Source organism: Falco cherrug, chromosome 9 (assembly GCF_023634085.1).
Source record: "Falco cherrug isolate bFalChe1 chromosome 9, bFalChe1.pri, whole genome shotgun sequence".
NCBI lineage: Eukaryota > Metazoa > Chordata > Aves > Falconiformes > Falconidae > Falco > Falco cherrug.
Genome location: NC_073705.1, coordinates 21,809,308 through 21,827,042, shown reverse-complemented (window position 1 = coordinate 21,827,042; position 17,735 = coordinate 21,809,308). Strand labels below are relative to the sequence as shown.

The following is a 17,735-nucleotide window of genomic DNA, read 5'->3' as shown; positions in this document are numbered from 1 at the left end:
GTTGCTTAAAAATTTTTCAAGTTTGTCACTGCAATGAAAAGAAGGTGGCACACTGAGGTGCTGCTTCGACATTTTGTTCTTTTTGCCTAATCTTTTAAAGGTTGTGTTATGGTAAGAGTAGATTAGGCCAATGCATCTATCTTTCCTTGGATTTTTTTTTAGTGGCTTTATTATTGCATATTTTTTTTTAAACGTCATCTTAGAAACAACTTTGTCTCAAAATCCTATTTTAATTATTCTACTTTGAATCATAAAGTGATTATTGCTGAAATTTGCAATTTTTCTTGATTTGACTATCCTAATCAGTTTTTTGCAAAGAAAAAAATTGGAAAAAAAAAAAGAAAAGGTTTTGTTTCTTATTTCATTTGCTTTGCATTCTTTGATACTGGAATGCGGTTACATCTTTTGCTTCTGTGAGTAAAAGGCTGGAATTTATCACCCTGGTCGACAAATTAAGTGCTTTTAAAATGTAAATACCATATTTTGTAATTCCTTTCAAAAATATATGAGGATTAATCTTAAACAGTTTGAGTTTTCTTCAGTGTCATTGGATTGGAAAATTGGTTATAATTTTAGTGGCTAGGTATCCTCTAATTCGTAGCCTACCTTTAGCAATGACCTGTTTCTGTTTGCTTGTTTTCTGGGTGATACATTGTGTAATGAAAGCAGCTTGTCTCCTTTCCTGGAATTCTCTTTGAGTTATATTCATAGATACCAATCCTCTCTTTTGCAAGACTAATTAGGGCAACCTCACCTATTCTGCTTTCATTCTAATAGTTCATCTCTATACCTTTTCCACCCAGAGTTCAAATCTCTTGAACATGGATGATTACAAAAGCCTTGACATATTCTAGGTGAGATTTCACCAGTGCCTGGCTGAATAACCTTAATCCTACTTTATCTGGAATACCTCACTTGATATGTAGTAAAATGACACTTGTACTACATCCATGAGAATGTCATTGATAGCTCACAGACTTTCTCTGATGAAGCAGTGCTCCTACCCGTTCTCCTCAGTCATCATGAACTGATGAGCTTCCATTTTGATAGAAGTTCATGTTGCTCATCCCATTGCACAATCTGTTTAAGTTTTTGTTGAATTTTGATCCATTTTTTAGGTAAATGTGATGTAAGTGGTTTGGTACATTTATAATGCCCAGTGAAACAGTTTCCCATTACTTCAACATTTTTTATTTGTGCTTTTTTTTTTTTTTAAAAAGCCCCTTTGTTCTATACCTTTGCATATTACTGAGGATCTTGTCTCTCCTCCCTCTGGTCTTTAATGTCAGCGTTATGGCTGCTGTTCTTGGTAATCTAACCAGCTTTGTTTAAAATGCTTGCTGCTGGACCTGCAGTTTCACTTGCTGTGTCTGTCAGAATTTTGGAATGGATTCATACTTCCACCTTCAGTACATTCAATTAATGTCTTTAGCTTCTATCTCAGCTGTAATTTCTTTTTCTGTTTACATGTTTTTGTAGATGCCCTTTTTTTTTTGTTTTTTTTTTTTTTTTTTTTGTTTTCTCTCTTCCTTCATCAGTCTCCTGGAAATGGTTGTGGTAAGGCTGGACATGAAGTGGGTGATTCTGTTTGACAAAGTGACCAGAATATTGTCACCTGTAACTGTGTCCATTGGTTTAGTAGCTGGCAGATTTAATTATCTGAAGTTATCTTACTGACTTGCCTAAGCATTTCAAGAGAAACTTCATGGTAGATTCTCTGGGAAATTGCCTAGACATTGATGAAAAATGTCAAACTACAAATGAAAAGAAGCCCCTATTACTGGCATGATTTTCTTTTTTTTGGTGATTTTTTTTCTCAAAATCCATTTGAGCTTTTTTTTTTTTTTTTTTTTAACACTATTAAACTTTCAAGTTGAAATCTGGAAACAAAAAAAAAAAAACCCAACTATTTTCTTATGTCTGTTTGTTTATTCATAGAGCTTTTCCTGTATTTGGCTTTTTAAGCTGTTCAGGATGCAGAGTTTCACGTGACTGGTTTGGTCAATCGAGTCCTTCATCTGATCTAATGATGGAAAGAGTGGGATCTTGGAGTATGAGAAGAGTTATGTAAATGCCTTCAATAAAAATTAGATTTCTGTTTAAAAAGATAAATGAAGATCCGTATCAGTGAGTTGTTAAAAAAAAAAAAAAAAGGCAAATCATATGCATAGTAATGTCTTTAAATTCAGACAAGTGTATTTTTGTGTGATTGATGCAATATTCAAGATGCTGAAAAAGTGTGAAACATCAAAACTGCATATACACGTTTCGGTATTCAAAATTCAGGCAGCTCAACTGAATTTTAGGATGGGAAGTAGAGAAACTGTAATACTGCTTTTGACTTTTATTTCGTAAAGATGTTGCTGGACATCATTGCTCAAATTTAGGTCATTATTCATAGCACATGGTTTTTATTATGCAGGAAGGATCAGCTATTCATAGTTCTGTGCAAGTCATGTAAAGCTATGCAGTATGCCATTTTACCATGACAGTGTTCTAAATGCTGCATAAACCAGATATAAATGCAAAACATTTTATTATGCATATGAACAACACCATTGTGTAAATTTATGTGCAGAAATAGTATTTTTTCCCTGAAAAGCATATATGCCAGTCTTTAGGACTGATCAATATTTAAATGAAAAAATGAAGATGGTGTCGATGATAGAAAGGTGTATCGGCAGGTTGACTCCTCACCAACCCTATTACATAAATTGTATCAGGTAAATCTATTTGTTGGCAAGGTAATATGTATGTAAAATACAGTATTATTGGTAGAAATCTGATCTTTATGTACAGATTCGTAGTTCTTAATAGCTTGATAATATCCAACAGAGAGATTGGAATAAAATATTAGTTACATTACACTTCATATAAATAACGTAAATATACTGTGTCAGATATAAATAGTGTATTACACAAACATCAGCATTTGTACATATACAATCAGCACAGGTCTTCCAGTTTAATCTATACTTTATAACTTGCTATAAGCACTTGTTACTGAAAAAAATGTAAGTTGCTTATAGAGGTAGTGCCTGGAAAGCATTTAATGAAAGTCGAATAGCAGCAGTAATAACTGAAAGTCAAGAGTCTCTTCAATGAACAGAAGAATCTGGAGGAAAAAGAGGTAATCTCAAACTACCTACATAATGTCAGCTAAAAATTGAAATAGAATTTAAACTAACTTTCAGATGAAGCAAGGTATATGGTGTTGTGTGCTGGCCTTGGATAAGTAACTCAATAATGGCAGCCTCTTTAGGTTGAGAATCAGGAGACTGCTGCACTTTGGAAGTCCATGTCCACCCTTTCTATTCATCTGACATAATTTTCAAGAGGCTGTAAGTGAATTATTTCTTCCATTTCACACCCGCAGAACTGGCTGCTTAATCATCCCAGGCTCTTTTGAATAGGCTGGTTTCTACAGGAAATACCTCTGGATGGTTCTTTTTGTGACTTATGTCATCAGCTGGGAAGATGGAGGGGGGGAAAAAAATAGATGTTCAGGGCCACAGGGAACAAGAAGTCCTTTAACCTCTCTGCCTTTTTTTATTGCTATGGTAAAGTATTTTCCAGTTGCGTTTTATTCTTCAGCTATTGTGAATGGTTTTATTTGGTGTCTCTCTGCAATTATTGATGTGATGTAAAATGTGGATTTAAATGCTAGTTTAATGAGCTGCTATCAAATGATCCTTCTGTGAGTTTTCAGCAACTGAGTAGGTATATTTGCAGTTAAATAAGTAAGAAACAGTAGTTGGAAACTGATTTTAGCTCAATAATTTTACAGTTCAGTAGCAAAGCATTTGTCTGTATCCCTGTGTACCTTGAGCTACCTTACGTTACATGCTTCTCGAAAATCTCAGCACTTCAGTTTCTGCTAGGCTTCTCCAGACAGTTTCCTTCTGATTGAGTACAGGTGGTGCTAATGCAGCTGGAGTAGCAGGAGCACTGAATTCTCATCAGCCATCTCTGGCAGGACAAAGTTAAGGCTGAGAGAGAATTAATCGTAACTCTCATTTTCATATTTTCTGAAAGGTTTGGGGATTTTTTTAAAATTGTTTTAGCATGTGCTGATCTCACGTATGTAAGAGTATGAGATACTGCCTGGAACCTGTGACAATGATGTGTTTGTGATTAATCAAGACTAGCAGTTGATAGTCTAAAACCATTAACCAATTGTAGGTGTTTTGATACACTAGTATAAAATTACTTCTTAAAAAACTCCCCAGTTATTGCTGCATGTAGAATCATAATAAAAATGATTTAATCTGCTTAAAACTCCTAATATTGTGTGTTAGCAATAGTCAGCCTTAAAACTATGTCTTTTGTACATCTTTTCCAGGGTCCAATTCTTGGCTTGTACCAGAAACAAAAGGAGCAATTGTCCAAGGTGGATACGGCCATACTAGTGTCTATGATGAACTGACAAAATCTGTTTATGTCCATGGTGGTTACAAAGCATTGCCTGGCAATAAATATGGACTGGTAGATGATCTTTACAGATATGAAGTTAATACTCGGACATGGTAAGTGGGATTTATAATGTAGGAAATTAAGTTAATTGTTACTGAAGAAGAAAACATAAGTATAGAGTAAGGTTCTAGTAAAGTCATGTAGGCTCCTACATATCCTTTACATGTTGCAGAACAGTGCACTCTCTGCAACAAAATGGAAGACTTGTGGTGAGGGATTAGACTTTAGCCAGTGGATTAATGGAGCTACACATCAAAGGAATGGCAGGAAGGAAGCTTTGCACGTGTTCTACAAATTCAGAAAAGGTTCTCCTGTACGGACATAACCACTATGCTGAAAGAGTACATGTGTACTGTTTCCACATGCTGTGAATATACTGCTGATGCACATTGAAGTACCTGTTATATAGAAAAGTAGATGCATTTAAAAACTGTGGAAGGTTACTTTTCACAAAACTATCAGAAATAAGAGAGAAAATTCCTGGTATTGTATAGGGAACCTTAGTTATTAAAGTTCTTGGTGTTTCTGTTTTTTTGTCAGTTCCTTGTCCTTCAAGTTTATTATAACTTGTGAATGCTACTTGTATAGAAAGTAATATTTTTTTCTTACCCTAGAGATGATTTGAGATCAAGAACTGTTTCTCGGAACATTTTATTCTTGCAATTTAACATTTGTGTTGAGCACTGATGGCTTAACTTTAAGCACACAAGACTTGCTCTCAGATGTTGGAAACGTGGGTTTGATTTTGCTGGGGCTCTTGATTTTGAATGCCACTAACTTGTGGCATTTGGAAACATTATTAAAAGACCTTTTTGTCCCTTTTAATGTATTTTAAATTGCTGGAATTTTAATGCTCTCTTATTATAGTCTATTCTTGGAACTAGTGATACTGTATCCTTTGGTCTGTTCAACAATACAATAATAATCATTGGAATATTTTTATTCAGTATTCATGTAAAAACTAATAATGAATGCTTCTGTGTATACTAATGTGGCATTCTCTGCAGCCTGTAGAGCACTTAACTCTTATTTCATGAGTACTATACTGGAAGTCAATTGTACTATGGGACTGAAAACTGGCTGAGAGGATGGGGTATTGACACACAGTAATAAAATCTTTGTGACATTTTATAACTATATTCAATGCACTCTGAGGCAACTGAGTACGCCACTGCCTAGGTAGGGTATGAAGAGGAGGTGGAACCATGACTGCTTTCTCATGCCCATGTACATGGCTTTTTTGCACGCTCACATTTGCTTGTCCTCACTGTCTCTGTTTTTCTCTGGTACTTGCTCTCTGATCTGGCTGGGGTTCATACACTTCACTAAGTCTTGGTACACAAAGCTGATTACTTGTTTTATTCAGTGGCGTGTGGGTTTTCATATCTTCATATCAATAAGGCATATAAGCTTTATGTTTCTTGGAATATGAGGGGGTGATATTTTAATTCCCAGTGTGAACATTATTTCTAATACATGACGGAGAAGTACAGCGTTTGTAATACCTGCATTGCTTTGCGTTACTTGCATACTGCTGTGGTTGGCAGCTGGGGGAAAATGTGGTGCTGGGCTTAGATAACAGCCTGAAGAAGTGGAAGCACACGCGGGCTCCTGGGTATTTCTATTGCCACTGTAACCATGCTGCTGCTTTGGCATCGGTATAGTCAACATGGACTTGTGTTTGCAGATACACATATACGTGCATAAAGAATGAATTCGGTATTAAGTGTGTTGAGACTTACACAATTTGCATGGGGTTGATATGTGTTGGAGAGTTCTGAAGGTTGCTCTCATCAGTGATGCTAATGAATAGTGAAAATCATGGCCAAATTAACAAACTTGGTCTGTGTTACACTTCCACTTTTGCTGAATCATGGGGGAAAGTAACTGTTACCAGAAGGGATGAAACTCAGCAAAGAATATGCCAAAATTGGGGGCAAAAAAGCCCCCACCCTGTGCAATGTAGGACTGAGGCAATGCAGTTGGGTGACAAGTAGAAAAGAGTGCAGCCCAAAGAAAAATTTCTGGGATATCTGTTATATCCACTGTGGAGAGGAGAGTCCTTAGTTTTCCCTGGAACAGTGTATGGCTCTTTAGGCCTTTAGTGATCAAGACAACAATTTGTAGACAGTTGGAAGGCAGAATAATCAGGACAGAGCCTAGCGTATAGCAACTAACGCAAATTAGGGGGTAGGAAGTGTAGAAAATGGTTTGAAACCAAATACCATGCTTTTCTTGGTAAGTACCATGAGTAATCTGTAGCAAGCTAATTCCTGGTTAGAAAAACACACCCATGTAGTGCTTTATTTTCAAAGTATGTTAACCAGAAATACACAACAAAAATGCAAGTCACGTAACAACAAAAGAAAAAGGATTGAAAACAGAAGGACATTGGTGGGTATGCTGGTGGCTTGAAGGAATTACCGCAGTTTTGAGCAATAAAAAACTTGCCTCATTCACTTGCATTTAGTCTTTGGTATTTCCTTTGATGTTACCTTCTAGGTGTAGGGGGGAATCTATTTAAATGACAATATGAGAACTTATGTGTAATGCCTTCCTCTCAGCTTGTTGAAACATACCATCTCTTACCACTTCAAAAATATCTCAAGTTTATTGATTGATCTACATCGTTATGTCAAAGTGATGAGACATACTTTAAACCTTCTCCCCGAAACCCTATGATGGTGTAAAAATATTGAACAAATGTTAACAGTGAGATTCAAGAAAGAGACAGTATTATTCTACTAGAAGAAAAGATTGTCAAGTCAGTATGTTTGTTAAAGGAAACGAATGACAAAACAGTTTAATTGTAGATGTGAGCAGTGTGCAGTAGCACAAGTGAAACTGGGAATCTAAACTTGAAATGTTAGATTACTGAGACAAGTAAAAGGTTATTAAGGGAACATGTCTACAGCTCATCTACTTAACTAATTCAAGCTGGCAAACCCCACAAATTGTTACTTTCTCACTTGGTATGAAAGACTGAATGAAGGTATGACTGAATCAAGTTTGCGTGGTGTTCTTTCTGCTAACCCCACACCTGCTACTTTAAACCCATAGTATTGATAGCTCTTGGCTACTGTTGGGCCCATATTATTGCTCTGGCACAAAGCAGACTGCACAGACGCGAAAAGGGGTCAAAGACTCAAAGTGCATGGACTAATTTTTTTTTTTTTTTTTTGTACTGAAACTCTGTATGTTTGTTTGCCAGCCTGAATATATTTATGAAGCAGTACTGAGAATGACTTCTACTATTTCTTTTCCAGGTTTGAGTGTTTGATTAATTAAAGAAAACCCTCTCCTTTTCAATTAGTTAGGATGGTCTAAAGATTTGGTTTTCTTTCTGAAGAGTTCATTACTGCATTTCTTGAGCAAAAACCCGGCATGGTTATGGATACATAAGAATAGGAAGTAATAATATGAATGGGTTTTAATTCACTTTTGAGTAAAATTTATCATATATTAATCACTTCTGAAGAATGCAAACATGATACCATTTATTTCAGATACATTATTTAACAGTTTTTTAATTTAAAAACCACAACTTTTTAAATGAATGCTAAATATATTTGTTGTAACAAGAAAAAATCCATAATCTTAAAACAATTTAAACACATTTAATCATATTTACTGGGTAATAGCTTTAGTTTACTGTTTTCCTTGTATTTTATATTGTTTTCATCTATACATTTTCTTGATGTATGTAAACAGTTTTTAACATGTTAGTATGTATTCATTTGTTCTTGTATTTCGTAGGACTATTTTGAAAGAGAGTGGTTTTGCAAGATATCTTCATTCAGCTGTCTTAATCAATGGAGCTATGCTCATTTTTGGTGGAAACACTCATAATGATACTTCCCTGAGTAATGGTGCAAAGTGTTTTTCTGCTGACTTTCTTGCATATGATATAGGTATGTATTTCATTCTATTTTTCTCATTTGAGTTTGAAATACCCCAGTGTTTCTTTCTCAAGTCCAGCTGCTGTGATTCTTTAAAGTCTTGATCCCAAACATCTTGAAGTTATTTAGAAATTACATTGTAAAATTAAAACCAGACTCTTGTTCCATAATAGTCCCCAATTTTTGGTTTGTGGGACAAAGCATAGTAGCTAGAATGATCAATTTTAAAAAATATGCCTAATACTGTCTTATAGTATGAATAGTGGATATGTTGCTAAATTAATTGCAAGGGTTGGTGCATTTTGGTGTTATGGGAGTGTGTTGAACAGAGCCTAGTGGTTATTACCACCAAGTGTTGATTTATTTTTTTACATCCTGAATATCTACATAGTACTAATAAAATATATTGATGGACTTAAAAAACCCCACAACAAACCAACAAAAAAACAAAAAAACCAAAACACCAAAACCCAGACAAAACCTCACAACCCCCCCTGCCCCAAACCAGAACATTTCCCAAGTAATGCTTGAGAGATTCCTTAAAACGTGTGGAACTGGTGGCAGTTTGGAAGATGCATTGCTCAGTGCTTATCATTGCAACGGGCCTGAATTGAAAACTGGGGAGTGGAGAAGCCAAGGTGTAGGCATCAATCTGAAAGGTGAGGTAGGGGTAGTCAGGTGGTGGTGCTCAGGAAACTGGGGAAGATGGAGCTCCCCCAAGCTGAAGAGCAGTTTGGAACCAGGATGCCTGCACTAGAAGAAGCAGAGTGTAGAGAACCAGCCTTTTGGGAGGCTGTTTGTGGTAGATGGCTGGTTGTAGCTGAATAGACACAGCTTGGGGCTGATAGCTAAGATGCATGGATTTTGCTGGATATCTTCCTCTGACAAGTTGCCCTCCCCCTTCCTACCTCTTCCTATGCATTTCAGATTGGAGTATTAATTAAAATATTCCTGCCTTTGAGACTGAAATACATTACTGGATCAGCTTAACTGCTTCGGTATATGTCTGTTTTCACATGGAACAATACCCCATCAATGGTCTAGCATGAGCAGTCTTGCTAAGTGGGAGGAAATCTCTGGGGGATACTCCCTTGTATAGGTTAATGGGATAACTACATTAAATGAATTGGGGCAATAACAGACTATGGAATACATTGGCATCACTATGTTAAGGATAAACTGTGTTTCCACAGCGCATGAAAATGGGTAAACTATTCATGCTTAGTTTCATGGGACAGATGATAGACTTAGGAGAATGGAGCTAAAAAAAAGTTTACTTTTGAAGCACCAAAGCTTGCTAGTGTGCAGCACAAATGTCAAAATACAGAATCCATTCCCAGTTACCTGAGTTCTAAAGTAGAAGTGAGTAGTAACAAAAGAACCCCGTGAAACTTTGCTGACAGCTGTTTGGGAAGAGGCTGGACTGTCATTCAGGAGGGATGAGATGACTGGAAAAGACAGTTGACATGAGATAATATTTAATGTAACAAGGTGCAAGTCATGCTCTTAGGAGATGACAGGAATTTTCTCCTACAAACTGAAGGAAATGACAAGTGGCTTGTGTGTCCAAGTCAGGAGTGGCATGTGACTGTGGAAGTGGCCTGTGCAGTCCTAATGAAAAGAAGAAAGAAGCACTGATGCCATTCTCAAGGCCCTGGATATTTTTGTAAAAATTTGGCAGAACACATATATGAAAGACAAACTCAAACAAGGCTCTACGTGGCAAGCGGTGTTAAAGCTGACTGAGCATGAAGAGCCTTTAGGAGATAACAAAAGGAGGTGGTATATCTAATTTTGCAAGAGTGGCTGAGAGCAGAAAAGATTGTTTTATAAATATATGATAAGAATACACTTTGGAAGAAAACTGTTTAAGGTAAAATTCTTGAGACAAGACTAGATGGGTGTAAGCTTTCAGTGTGTAGAATGTTTCCAACCATTAGAGCTGTGCAGTTATGGAAAAGCCTCTCTATAGGATTGTGGAGGTTGTAAATCTAACAGAATTTAATGAGTCACTAATATGTTTCCTGTCTTGTTTATTGCCATTGTTGTTCTTGCCATAAACAGTTTTTCCCCTTCCCTAATGTTCATGCCTGTATTTTAAGTGTAGGCTGCAAGTATAAATACACAGGTCATATTCAGGTGAAAAAGCATGACCTCTTGTCCTTGGAGCTAAAAATTGGGAAATATGTCAGAGTAGTCTGGGAAATAGACTGCATGATCCTGTTGAGGATAGCCTGTGGATAGTGCCTGGACCTATTTTTGGCAAGTGTTTATCAGCCAAATACAGTGGTAGAAGAGGGTGAGATGTGATCCTTTTTATAGGACTAGTTGATGGCTCTTTATGGCTTTCTGTATAGACATTAATGCAACGTGCTTGCTTTCATACAAAAATAATCAGTAAATTTAGTACATGGAACATATATATGTGTTGTTTCCTGCCAGTTCACACAGTGTGCAAATAATGCCTTTTCAGAAGAGTTGAATGTTTTTGACTGTATCCCTGTATCACATATTCTGTGGCTTCTTATAGGCAGGCACCTGATGGTGTGAACTTTTGATTTTGTTCTCACTTCAGTTCACATCTGGTTTTAATTTTTAATGAAACAGAGCTTCTTCCTAATTTTAGATTTTCCTAATTTAATTAATTTTCTTCCTAATATTTGTAGAACGTGCACTTGAGAATCAAGAGAATCAATAGTATGAGTCCAAGGATCTGCATAAAACTTTGACTTCCACACACCAGAGTGGTGGTTTTTTTTTTTTTTTTTAATCTAGCTTCATGAAAATGTATGCTGACGTGTTGACTTTTTCTTTTTTTTGTCTTTTAAAGTGGAAAAATATTTTGGCTTTCCACAATATTTAATGTGGCATTTGTATTTTCTTACAAGTCACATTCTTCATATCATGAAACTGCTGAAGAACAGAAGAAACGGATGTAGTAATTAGTCTTAAAAAAAATTATGAAGATTGATTTGATTCAGATTTAATCTTCTGTATTATTCATTTCACCAAATTAAAAACACATTCTCACAGCACACATTATATAAAGACAGTTTTCCAGGAAACAGTAAATACTTATTTTACTAAGAATTAAATAATTATGGAATGGGTATATTTCAGAATTTTACTTTGTTTCATGAGCTTTTGAACAATGCTTGGAAGCAAAAATATATGATGCTATCAGTATCATGTTTCCTAGATACCCTGCAAGTGATGGAGTGTTATGTTCTGTCTTGTAAAAAATGGGTGCTGTCTGGAAACCAGCTGGACCCTGGAGATAGAGCCTATACTATTTATGTTCAAGTTGGGCTACAGAGTACTTTTGATTATATCTCTTATTATATGTGACATAGTCTTATGGATAAATTGCTTCAACTTTTTATTATCCATGAAAATTCTTACTGTTTTTCATATTAATGTGAAATAACTATTTGCGGGCATTCATCTCAGTTAAGTTTAGCTGTGTAAAAGGTTGGTTTCTAATACAATCTGGTAGTCCAGACTGCTCCTCTAGCCAATGGAGGGAGATAAGTATCTCCAGAGAGCAATTAATTTAGCCAAGCTTAGGACAGAGTTGCTCTTTTTTTTTTTTTTTTTTCCCCCCTTCTTCTTTTCTGGAATCAGTTATTGTTCTCCAGCTACTGAAGTTAGTCTACATGCGTAAGTTTTAGACAATTAAATGTCACTGTCATGTGCCAAGAGCTCAATTCAGTCATTTTAAATACTTACTGCATCTGAATAATTTCTTAAAGCTGAAGATTCAAGAGAACTGGAGAAGATGTAAAAACTATTATGATGCATAATTTTCATAGTTTTAATATTGTTTGGTATATTTACTTACACAGTAGTAAACATACTTGTGTGATGAGAAGTCTGCTGCATACAGTGAGCTTGAGAAACCTGGCCTTTGGTATGTTTTTGTCCTCCTCTGATATTTTACCACCAAACTTTCCCCCAAGATGCTCTGGCAGCTCCTTAAAGATCAACAAATGTTGATCCTCGTAGAGGTGAGGTATTTTCTGACTGTGCTGTTATTGCTAATGTTATACTGAAGGAGGAACCTTGTCGATGAGGACAAGGCTGGCATCAGGCTCAGTCTTGGATGCTGTGGTTGACCTGTGGTTTTTCTAACTGATGTTAGTTATGGGTTTTCTTGGTCTGCTGTTCATTGGAGTGCCGTAGTTACTTGTTCAGTATGTACAAAGAAGCCGAAGGGCCTCAGCTGGTGAGATTCTGCATAGGATGGGTGTAATATTAGTGTTGAACCTAGGATGTTTATTCAATTCTTCCATTACAACATTTTGAAAGATACTTGTAGCTTTTCTCATTCAGACGAGGAATTTGAATAGGTGTATATAGTAAAATTGTATATGTACTGCTTGTGAAAATCTGTGCTTCATGACAATTCTTTTGAAACTGGGGAGTTACACAAAGTATCCTTTGCATATGTATAGTCATCATACATAATAATAATAGTCAATACAAACTGGCATGTGCCTGTCTCAAAATCTGGCTGCATACTTGTATTTAATTAATAGTGATTTGTCTTTCAAAAAAGGATATTATCTTGTTCTTCAGTCTTTGCCATGTAATTGAGAAACTATATATTAGGACCTCTACCCTGAGTTCTCCCAATTCCTTAGCACTATGTTGTAATATATAAAAATTGCATACTTTTGGGAAACCAAGATATGGCAGAAAGAAATTAGATAATCACCACTGACTTTAAATTCTACAAAGGGCTTAGGTCCTGCAGAGATTCATTTAAATAAACATGGAATAGAATCAGAGAGGAAATGTGACATGTCAGTATTGATGTTTTGCTTATATTTTCTTCTTGGTACAAAGTTTGACATCGGTTCAGTCTACTTTTTTTTTCTTCAGGAGCAAAATCACACGAGGCAGTTACTGTTGGCCCCAAGTTCACCACTGTGTTTTCTGCCTCCTTAGTGGTAGAGCGTTTCAACCAGGCTAGTGTGCTGAGGTGTTTCTTCTGAATACTTGACCAAATGAATTATATACATTGTGTAAGGAATGGAATACAATTCAGAGAGAAACCATGGTGATCTGTCTACCATACAAAGTTCTAGTCCAACTCCTGCTCCAAACAAAGTATTGTTGTTTTGCAGAAGTTAGTCTGATGGGTACACGTCTCAAAAACTGGGCTGAATTCTATGAAAGGATAAGAGTAGTGAAATAAATAACATCCTATGCAAAGAATTTCTTAATTTTTTAAACATAAAAAAAAAGAAACCATTTCATGAAGATCTCTCATTCTTTGGCCATGACTAAGGATTATTTAGTGCAAGTTAAGAAAACTTGCAGACATGTTTTATATGCACATGTACGTGAATTTGAGCAAAAATAACATACTTACACTGGAGCCTATTTGATAGCTAATTTAATCAATATGAGCTAAAAACTGTTATAGGATTCTTCTTGCTGCTATTTGCCTTCTTGTATTTCAGCAATCATGGAAAGCCCTCCCATAGAAAGCAGAGCTCTGCGGTATTGTTCCCCCAAATACCGGAAGTTACACTGTGAATATTTAGCCACAATCAATCTTCTAGGCTGTACCAATAAAGAGCTATTTTGAACAACATTATGTCTGGTAACCAGACTTGGAGCAAAGATGTTACCTTGCTCTGTTCTCTCCTGTAGGCTTGGGAAGAAAAGACAAGTGCATGCACCATTACTGCTTGGTTTCTTCACTTTTCTCCTCAATCTTTGTACCCAGTATGAAGGTTTAAAGAAAAATATCATGTGTATTTCTTCCTTATGCTGCCCTATAATTAATGTTACAGTACTGATAAATGTATTGTATAAATCTGATTTATAATTTCTATGACTTTAGGTGGAAAGCTTCTGTCTCTCTAAATGTATAGGTGGGTAGTTAGAAGACTGTGTCCATGTGGGTTTTAATTTTCTGAAGGACAGCTCATTTTTCACCCTAGGGAACCTGTTGAACTACTACTTAAAAAAAAACCAAACCCAAACCCAAACCCCCAATATCACATTATGTATTTTTATACATGTATGTATTAAATACATATTTATATGTGTGTATAAATATACAAAAACATCCGCATGTGCCTATTGAAGAACTTGTTTTCAGCCCAACGGAAGATAAAAAATTTCAAAGCTGTACTCTAAAACTTTAGGATAGATTTTTGAAGTATTAGTTTGGGATTAGTAAGACTGCTTTTTTTCTTTTTTTAATTGTAAAACTGTGGTACAGAAAACACCCCATGCTTAAAATTCTTGTGTTTCTATTCCAATCAGAGCTTAGGAAAGTAATGTAGATTATATTTTACAAGTATTTGGATGCAAAATTTGCATATGAAAATAAATTAATTGCTCATACAGAATCAGAATTTAAAATGGATATTTTAACTACTGAGACTAGTATAAAGAAGAAGAAAAAAAAAAAAGGTGCTTTTTCTAAGAGTAAAGATATTTGTTTTAGCTCCTGGCCAAATTATAATGTCAGTAAATATGTTTCTGTATGCCTATGGCAGTGCCTGCGCTTTCAGTTTACAAAGTATTCAGTCTCTGTCCTTTTGTTTCACATATGCCAACTGCTAAGGTATCTGCATACCCCAGAAATGTACAGAGAATGGCTGACAGGGAACCTCTATAAAAGCTAGAAATGGAAATCATTGGAACATGGCAGCTGCTGCCGTGCTGTCTCCCAGTGGTAGTTATATTTCAGCACTGTCTGTATCTATGGGAGAAGTTCAGTAACCCATACATTTAAGATAATATATTCTGCAATGTTCTTTTTGTAAGTCTTGTTATTATCTGGATTTCAGTTTATTATTATGGATTAAATAATAAGAAAATTCAACTGTTTGTGAAAGACAGTACTGTATGGATATATTAAGTTTCTTCTGGGGTATTCAAAGAAAGTTTAAGAAAATTTTGCTGTTTGGAAAATTTTTTTTGAGATTATCTCATGAGATTACTTTCACTTGTAATCAAAGATATTGCTTATATTTTGTAATAAAATGAATTTTTTAGTCATAAATTGTGTGCTTGTAAAATAAGTTGTTTCATGTCTAGTCTTTGTCATGAACAAAATGAATTAGTTTAAATGTGTGTAAAAATCACCCCCCAGCCCCACTGTAAAACCATCTGATTTTACATTTCTGCCTCCTTTGGGAGTTACAAATGGATTATCAATGTGATATCACAAAGAAAATGTAAAGCGGTGGCTGTGATAGGTTGTTTTATGTGTTCCTGAGCACTTAAGTCATAACGTAGTTCTGGTGCAGTTTGTAGTAGCAATTACCTCTGTATCACTGCACTATTAGAAAAGCAAAACCATAATATAATGCACTAATTGCTCTCTATATTAGGAAAGCTCTAGGTTTTTGTTTGTTTGTTTGTTTGGTTTTTTTTACTATTGCTTAGGGAGTCACTGTTATGTATATAGACTCTGCTGAAGATGTTAGATCTACAGTTTAAATTAATTTCATGCTGTTGCAAACATATTTGCCTTAATGTCTTTCTGAGAGTAAGGAGGTTTTTATTATCTGAATAAGGAAAAATATTTTTGCAGTGTGGAATGAATTGGAAAGTAAGTTTTTCATTTGCACCTAACTTTCATGGTGTTTAGTTGTCCAGGGTCACAAAAAAAAAGGGGGAACCAGACAGCAGTATAATGTGTGGCTGTACTTTGTGAACGAACAATTTTTCTTTACCAGAGTAAAACTGAGTAGCTACTGGAAATACGTAAAGAGAGCGTACAAGCATAATCTGACATTGTATCCTACGTAGCACATAAGGCTGCACTGCAGGTGTTACAATACAGAGGGTATTGAGCAGAATCAATACAAACTTATTTAAATATTTAAAAACTGAGAAATGATTGGAGAATGTAAATATAAAGTAGGTAGTTTCACATACCTTTGTGAAAGCATAGCTCCAAATGTAGTGACAAATTGTCAGTAAACTGGCCTGCCAGTGCTGAAATACAAATGTGATCCTGGAAGTAAAGTATGGAACACTGATTGCCACTTTTCTCAGAGACTGTCCTAAAAACTTCTCTTCCTGATAAATATATATAATTTTTTTTTTACCTATTCAGTGGGATGGCATTAACTTGGAGCAGTGAAGTTACCTAGCTTGAACAGTTAGGGCACTTTCCTCAGGGATGAAAGCTGTAGATTTAAGTCCCGCCAGGCAGGAAATGATCATTAACTACTACTAAACCATATAAGTCTTTTTCCTTTGATCATATTTCTATTCTTTAAAGGGAACAGGGAGAGTATCACTTTGAGAGAGATCCACCTGCGAGTTCTGAGTGAGTGTGTTGCTTCTGTTCAGCTTTGAGTGCGGTATTGGCCGTTGCAGGGTCAGGGAGGAAAATGGAGATGAGTTGTTAAGAAGCTTCTTTTCTATTAATGCTTACAGTTTTTCATCTGAATTTCTATTTTTTTTTTTTGAAAGGGAATATTTAAGTTCCTTGATATTCTTTTATATTCTTCACAGAATTTTGTAGATTTGGGAGTGAGTAGTCAAGATTTTAGGCTCATTCTCATAGTCTTTTTTAGTGTTGAAAATAGAGATGTCCATAATACGTTTAATAAATCAGGTGAAGAAAGGGGGAAGAGTAATCAACTTTTAAATGGCTTGTAGATATGTGGTTCTCTTAGATTTTAATAAATCAAAATCTGAACTGGATATAATTGGATGCTCAACTGTTATGATTTTCAAAACTGCTTTGTTAACTTAATTCAGACATTAACTTAATGAACCTGGGTTAACTTGCTTCTGCTCTAGTTCTGCCCAAATGTTTGAGTAATTCGTTGTTCAAAATCAGATGTGAATAGTAAGTGCAAACTTCATAGCGCCCTCCACTCCCAAACAGGTTTTTAATGGTATGTACAACTGTAGTCTGAAGAGCAAAAGTCAATCATAAAAAGACGTGGAGGACTAACTGGATGGGATTGGATGCTGTATTTCCCCTATTTTTCCCTCAGTCACACTTTGATAAATCTGATTTTAGTTAAATATTTTAAAGCAAATCTATTCAGAGTTTTTTACTGATGTGACAACGTTGCTTAGAAATGCAGTTGTTACTTTCCTATAAAATTGTACTGGGAAACATTCTAGTAATCTATGAATATATTCTGGTAGTATATATTTACTGGTATAATTTCTACTATAGCATATTCCTCTTGCCCTACTGTATATGCTATTATAGTATCTTTGTATTGATGTCACTGGTTGTATTTTTAGTGATCTGAGCAATGGAGCCGTAATGGTCCCTAGGGAATTCTCAGTCTCTATGTCCCTGGTAGCCAGCCTAGATTCCCACCTGAGTTCTAGCTCTGTCAAATTTATCTTACTGTTGCAACA

The 17,735-nt window shown here is 35.6% G+C and overlaps 1 protein-coding gene across 2 annotated transcripts in view; it reads left to right on the top strand.

Moving 5' to 3' along the window:
- ATRNL1 (attractin like 1) overlaps nt 1-17,735 on the top strand; it is a 525,452-nt gene that overhangs the window by 83,516 nt on the left and 424,201 nt on the right. For both annotated transcript variants that reach the window (XM_027812182.2, XM_005443870.3), the window contains exons 9-10: nt 4,343-4,526; nt 8,230-8,384. In XM_027812182.2, the coding sequence (XP_027667983.2) occupies nt 4,343-4,526; nt 8,230-8,384 (339 nt within the window). The remainder of the gene's footprint in view (nt 1-4,342; nt 4,527-8,229; nt 8,385-17,735) is intronic.